This window comes from Salpingoeca rosetta (assembly GCF_000188695.1).
Source record: "Salpingoeca rosetta unplaced genomic scaffold supercont1.25, whole genome shotgun sequence".
In the NCBI taxonomy this organism is placed as follows: Eukaryota; class Choanoflagellata; order Craspedida; family Salpingoecidae; genus Salpingoeca; species Salpingoeca rosetta.
Window position 1 is genome coordinate 429,283 of NW_004754909.1, and position 7,500 is coordinate 436,782.

General features: G+C 57.2%; 2 protein-coding genes across 2 annotated transcripts in view; one reads left to right on the top strand and one right to left on the bottom strand.

Annotated features, from left to right (window-relative positions):
• Positions 1-145: 145 nt before the first annotated feature.
• Positions 146-5,581, top strand: PTSG_08808 (zinc finger protein). The gene has a single exon (XM_004990136.1). The coding sequence runs from the start codon at positions 340-342 to the stop codon at positions 5,005-5,007; it is 4,668 nt and encodes a 1,555-aa protein (XP_004990193.1). The 5' UTR covers positions 146-339; the 3' UTR covers positions 5,008-5,581.
• A 360-nt stretch (positions 5,582-5,941) lies between these two features.
• The window catches only part of PTSG_08809 (uncharacterized protein), a 4,795-nt gene continuing 3,236 nt past the window's right edge, over positions 5,942-7,500 (bottom strand). Inside the window, exon 9 of the mRNA XM_004990137.1 lies at positions 5,942-7,500. This exon is cut by the window's right edge and continues 323 nt beyond it. Within this exon, the coding sequence (XP_004990194.1) occupies positions 6,066-7,500 (1,435 nt within the window). The 3' untranslated portion in view covers positions 5,942-6,065.

Below are 7,500 nucleotides of genomic sequence, written 5' to 3' on the forward strand. Positions count from 1 at the left end.
CAGCAACAACAACAACAACAACAACAACAACAACAACAACAACAACAACAACAACAACAACAACAACAACAACAACAACAACAACGACAACAACAACAACAACAACAACAACAACAACAACAACAACAACGACAAGATGATGATGATGATGATGATGATGATGATGATGCATCTCAACCGAAACATCACCAGCACCAATCACAGCAGCATCCGGAGCGACAACAGCGCCCACCGCCCCCGCCACCATTTCCTCCGCATCACGCAGCGCCGCAGCTGCTTCCTCCAAGCAACATCGATGCGCAGCGACATCAGCAGCAGCAGCAGCAGCAGCAGCAGCCAATGTTGGTGCTGCAGCCGGGCCTGCCAACATCAACCACGTGTCCTGTACAACAGGAGCCAGGTATCGGGTACCCTGCCATGAGCGGTGTCCGGCAACCAATGGCGAATGGCAATGGCAATGGCAGCGGCAGCGGCGGCGGCATCGCTGCGTCGTCACCGGCATCCATCACCGCCATGCAGCCAGCGCCGACCGCATATGTGCAACAACAAGCGGCGCTCCCTGGTGCCATCTCGGCTCCCCGTCCATTTCCAAGCGTGTACGATACACCCGTGTACAACCCGGCCATGGCTGAAGCGCCCATGCTGACGTACGCAGTTGAGTCCGATGCTGGCTTGCCCCAACTTGGCAGCCAGGTGCTACAGCCAACAACATCGTCGTCGTCATCTTCTGCAGTAGCAGCAACATCGTCTTCAGCAACAGCAGCAGCGCCCCCTGTCTTGATTGAGACGTGCCAGCCCATGCCCAGGTCCACAATTGCCGCGGACACACTCAATGGCGGTCTGCCCGCACACGCGCCCCAATACCACTACCTCCTCCACCACCAACCACAACAACAACAACAACAACAACAACAACAACAACAACAACAACAACAACAACAACAACAACAACAGCCGTTCTCCATGCCATCAAGTGCTCACCAGCACGTTGATGCTGTTCACCCACATCCCGTGATGCTGTGCTCTGATGCGCCTGCCCTGCCGCACGTCAGCGCACCACCTCCGTTGCTCTCAGTCCATCACAGTCATCAGCACCACGTGTATCAGCAGTTGCTCCCGGGACACGATGGGCACCAATTTGAGCCACAGCACCATGCGAAGCGTGCGAAGATTGCTGCGTCGCCACCGCGGCCATCTGTCACATCTGCCGTGACAGGAGTGCAGCACACGGGGTCGAGCACGGGTGGCATCTCAACCACAACAGCCATGCATGCAACAACACAGCAACAGCAACAACAACAGCATCAGCATCAGCAGCAAGAAGGTGTGGTGGATACGCCCACTGGCACCGCGCAAGACAGTGGCAATGAGAACCATTCAAATGGGATGTGGAACGTGCACGGCTCCAACCACCACCGCCATCTGCTATTCACCACCATGCCACCGACCGCACACCACTCGCTGCTGTTTCGGGAGGAAGTCCCGCCCGCCATCTCCCCACATCAGCTGTTGCAGCAGCAGCACGTGCACCAGCAGCAGCAGCTATTGCACATCCAACAACAACAACAACAACAACAACAACAACAACAACAACAACAACAACAACAACAACAACAACAACAACAACAACAACAACAACAACAACAACAACAACAACAACAACAACAACGGCAGCAGCAGCAGCCCCCTGAAAAGGCGCCTTCGCGCGGGGAACATCCTCTCCACCTTCTGCTTCACCCCACGCACACACTCTCACAGCAGCCCCAACTACGAAAGCAGCAACAACGTAGCCGTGAAAGCGCTGGAAACACGATGACCACGACGACCACCACTGCCACCACCGCTGCCACCACAGCACCTGCCGCGATGGTGGCGAACAACACGGCGCCTGGTGCACCGCCATCATCGGCAACATCGGCAATGGCCTCCACGCCAGCTGCCCAGGATGGTGTTGCAAGTGCACAGATGGACGGGCCAATTCCACTTCCACCCGTGCAAGCACCAGGACACGGCCAAGGGGCGCAGCCCGTTTCGGCATCCACGCCATCATCGTCACCACTGACATCGACAACAGTGGCGACAATAACTGCTGCAACGGCTCAGCGCATGCCAAGGGCACATGCCAACGGAGAAGTGCAACAACAACAACAACAACAACAACAACAACAACAACAACAACAACAACAACAACAACAACAAGTACAACAACAACAACAAGTACAATCACAGCCGCAGAAGCAGCAGCAGGACGAAGACGAAGGCAGCAGTGACGATAGCGGAGACAGCACCAGCGCTCACGCAAGGCCTGGTTCAAAATACTCTTGTCGACGCTGCTCCAAAACGTTTAGAACGCGCTCTGCATATCAAAACCACAAGCGCACGCACACGGGCGAGAAGCCGTTCTCCTGTCCTAAATGCCCAGCGAGCTTTGCTGACGTGTCCACATTGCGTCAGCACGAACGCACACACACCGGTGAGCGCCCGTACAAGTGCACGTTTTGTGGGAAAGGGTTTACGAAGGCGGGGCACTGCCGTCGTCATGAGCGCACGCACACCGGGGAGCGCCCGTACACCTGCCGCGTGTGCGGTGCTGGGTTCTCCGACAAGAGCAATTGGCGAAAGCACGAACAACGGCACCCAAGAGAGGCGTCACTCCAGTGCCTCATCTGCAACAAGGCGTTCCGACAGCAGGAAAAGCTTGCCGTGCACATGCGCCTGCACGATGAGACGCGCAAGCACAAGTGCACGTTCTGCGACCTTCGCTTTGACACGCGCAGCGCCGCTATTCGACACGAGCGACGCCACTTGGACTCGCCCCACCCCTGCCGCTTCTGTCTTCGCCCCTTTGTCTCCCGCAAGTACCGCGACCGGCACGAGCGTGTGCATCACGTTTCGCACGGCCGGCACGTTGTGGATGAACTGTACAGCGGTGGCGACGATGGTGATGGTGCTGCTGCTGCTGCTCTTGGCGGCGGTAATGATGGTGGTGGTGGTGGCGTTGGTGGTGGTGGTGGTGGTGGTGGTACCTCTGCTGTTGGCGGGCAAGGGGTTGGGGGTGCTGATATCACGAGTCATCACAGCAGCGGTGATGGTGGTGGTGATGATGGTGATGATGATGGTGATGGTGGCACAAGTGGTCAGCATCACTTCAGCAAGACCGTGGCGGTGATGAACGGGCACGTGATCACGTACATGCGCATGACATTCAACTGTCCGGAATGCAGCAAGCAGTTTCTGTCCCACGCCGAGTTCTCACTGCACCACGATGCGGTGCACGCACCAACCAACCCGCTGTTCACCAACTCGCTCGTTGCTGCGCACAACGCTGGTGACGACGACGATGACGACGAGGATAGTGGTGGTGGGGTTGAGAACGGTGGTAATGGTGGTGGTGGTGGTGACGATGGTGGTGTTGGTGGAGGTGTTGGCAGAGCGAGAAAAGGCAGTGGTGGTGATGTGAGCGTGGATGTGGATGTGAGCGTGGATGTGCAGGGTGGTGGTGGCAGGCATCGCCACGGCGATGGTAGCAGCGATGATGTCACCGCTGATGCCGCTGGTGCGACACGCGACGATGACGATGATGGTGATGATGCTGGCACGAGGAGAGCGCACGTGCATGGCGGAAATGCCAGCGCTGATGACGACACCCAAAGCAGTCGGCAACGTGAGGCCAGCCAACACCGACAACAACAACCAGGGCAACAGCAGCAACAACAACAGCGAAACGGACGGCGTGTGAGTCGCAGTCACCGTCACGTTCAAGTGTTTCACGACCTGGCAGCGCTGCACCGTGACCACAGCGCTGCCAACCGCCGTACAGCCGCTGCCACTCGTAGACCCCCGACAGCCAGCAGTCGCACTGCAATGGCAGCCACAACCGCCATCTCCACCACAGCCACCTCCAGCAGCACCGCGATGCACCCTGCCCGTCACGAAACCCCTGGCAACACCAATGATGGCAGTGCAAGAGCAGCCAGCATGTCACCGCTCACGCCGACATCAGGGCGAAGCATATCCACCAGCACAGCAGCGACCAACAGCGCTGCGGGCGTGCCCATGAACATGCATGCAGGCACGGAGGAACAACATGTGGATGTGGGCATGCACGTGCATGCACCAGGAACCGCACAGGCGTCGCCGCCGCAGCCAGCGCTTGCGACAACGATGGCCCCGCACGTGGGTGCACAGCCGGATGTGCGGGTGGGTGGTGCTGATGCAACACAACCGGTGGCTGTGCACACGCAGATGCACTCACATCACGAGTCAACACCACCTCTACAGCCACCGCAATCACAGCACCAACAGCAGCAACAGCACGTGATGTTTCAGCCGCCATTGCACATGACACCTCCCCAACACCACGCAGCTCATGCACAGCAGGTGTATGCGGGGTCGCTGCCACTTCCACAACAGCCGCCGCTGCCACACACATATGCTGTTGGGGTTCCTCTGCCGCACCCACAGCATTCGCCCCATCACCATCACCACCACCAGCAACAACCACGCCACCATCACCACCAACAACCACATCAACAACAACCACAACCACATCAACAACACCACCACCACCAGCAGCAGCAACAACAGCCACAGCAACAGCATGCGTTTGAAATGCATCCAGCAGTGCAGATTGCACACCCGGACGAGGAGGATGCGCCACTGCCGCCCGCGCGCATATCAGAGAACATGACGCTGTACAACCCGCACTTGGGTGGCGAGGGGAGCACGCATGCTGACGCCCACAACACCAGCAGCCATGATAACACGCACGACAGGGGCAGCACGAACGGCCCTGCCAACAGACTCCACAACGACAGTGACACTAACAACAACAACACCAACACCAACACCAACCATGACAACAACAGCAGCAGCAGCACAAACAACAGCCACGAAAGCGCCAGCAGCACCAGCCACCCTGACAGCAGCGGCAGCAAAGACACGCGCGACGCCGTGCCGGCAACAAGCAATGCACACATTGTGGTGTCGTCTCACGGCCAACACTAGCGCGGGATGAACGTGAACAGCTGTTCCTTGGTGGGTTGGTTGGTGATTTCATCGGGTGGTTTGGGGGCGATGTATTGATGGTGGGTGAATTGGTTTTGTGGTTTGGATGACCTGATGGGGCTGAAGCATGTGCACGCTGTTTTCCCATGTCTGTGCACGACACTGATGCAACGTGGTGGCTCCGTTTGAATCGCACTCACCAGCCAGTGTTGTTGTCATCACCATAATCATGGTAACTGACGTCGTTGCGTGACATGCCATTTCGATGTTCATGATCTGTTCTGTTACTTGTTGTACGATAACTGACTGTCCTCGTGAGAATAGACACTTTGCTCGTTGTTCATGCACTTTGCATCGAAAGTTTTGTGCGTGTATGTGTGTGTATATGTGTGTGTGTGTGTCGTTAGGGTTCTAATGTGCTCTCACTAGCCGCCGTGTCATGTGCTTGTGCTCACACGAGTGCAACCGCTCACTCACTTACGCATGATCACTCATACAGCATGTCTTGTGATGCGGTGTCAATGTCATTTTTATGATGGAACATCTGCCCATCTCATACACAGTGTGATGAACACAGGAATAGCGAGTCAAATATCAAAAGCACACGCACGCACGCACACACACGCACACACACACACACACACACACGCACGCACGCACACACACGCACACACACACACACAGAACAAGAAAACATCAACACATGTTTGCTTGCTTGCCTGCCTGCCCTATCAACACCATCGCCACCACCACAACCATCATGATCGGCAACAGTTGCGCCGCGTGTCTTTTCCTGTTTCAGTTCCACTGTTCATCAAGAAGCCTGGGCCGATCCTGTCCCTCGCCATCATCATCATCATCATCATCATCATCATCATCATCATCATCATCATCAACAACAACAACTTAAACAACAACAACAACAACTTAAACAACAACAACAACAACAACAACAACAACAACAACAACAACTTAAACAACAACAACATCAACAACAACAACAACAACATCATCATCAATATCATCATCATCATCACCACCACCACCAGCAGTGCGCGTCAGCAGTGCACCCACGGCTCTGAAAAGCACTCGAAAAATTCGTCATCCGACGATGCATTGTCATCGCCGCCATCGTGACCGTGACCAGGAGCGTCACGTGTGTCATTCGCACCGTCATGTTTGCCAACACCGCGACCACCATCAGGGCTGCGGTGGTGCTGGTGGGTGGTGACGTTCGCGTGCGTGTCGTCCAGCCCCGGCGTGTCGCTGCTGGCCGTGCTGACCATCGCTTCCAACAGCTCCTGTACCTCTCGTGCCTGCTCCTCCGACATGTGCACGGTTCCCTCCACTCGAACGCGCGGGCGCGCTGGTGACGGCGACGCTGTTGATATCGACGTTGCTGATCGCGCCCCTGCTGTCCCTGCACCACGGATGCGTGGTTGATGTGGGGGCGGCGGTGTGGTAGTTGCTGCTGTTGATGATGAAGATGGCACCGTTGCTGTTGTTGCTGTGGTGCTGTTGTCCATTCGCTGTCTTCTTTGCCCGCTTGCTGGCGGGTGTGGTGGGCTGATGCGGTGATGGAAGTGATCGTGCAACCGCCTTGCTGCCCCATCGCGCCCATACCTCTCATTCTGCTGCTGCTGCTGCTGCTGCTGCTGGTGCTGGTGCTGCTGAAGGTTGCGATTGGCGCCACCACCATCGGCACCATCATTCTCACCGTGATCGTGATCATCGTGGTGGGTGCGGCTTCCACGGCCCTTCTTCGGGTTCTTCTTTTTCTTCTTCTTCTTCTTCTTGCCAGCATCGCCCACACCGCCGCTGTGTGCGCGTGCGTGTGTGCGCGCGTGCGCGTGCGCGTGAGTGCGTGATGGCGATTGCGTGTGTGAGCGGGACGTGTGCGCGTGCGTGTGCGCGTGCATGGAACCGCCACTGTGTTCGCTGCCCACGCTCGCGCCACTCGTCTTCCTGCTGTGTACGCTGTGTAAGCTGTGGCCTGACCCCTGCCTGCCCGGCGTGTGCGCGAGCGTATGCGTGTGTGCGGGGACGGATGAGGAGGATGCTCGGTCCGGTGTTCCACTGGAGGACTTGCGGCGCGAGAGGCGACGCGCCTGACGCGCCTTCCTCGTGCTGATGTCGACGTCTGTCACAAACTTGGCACCCGGGTGCTGCGACGACAACGACGACGACGACGGTGACAACACAACACGGTCATCACCTTCCATTCGGCCATCACCGCCGCCACCAGCAGCATCGCCACTGCGCTTGCTTTTGGTGCTTGCGCTGCGGCTCGACACTGCTGTGGTTGCTGCTGTTGTTGCGAGATGTGATGACGACGACGACAGCGACGATGGAGCAGTAGATGTCTGCTGTTGCTGCTGTTGTTGTTGTTGTTGCTGTTGTCGTGTGTCGTGATGGGCGTTGCGCCCTGCCAGTGGTGACGGGGAACTGAACACCTCCTCCACAGACTGCACCGTACGCACGCCGACACCGACG

Bases quoted from the DNA above. Each gene is read 5' to 3' on its own strand.
- PTSG_08808 (XM_004990136.1), top strand. From the start codon at position 340: ATGTTGGTGCTGCAGCCGGGCCTGCCAACATCAACCACGTGTCCTGTA.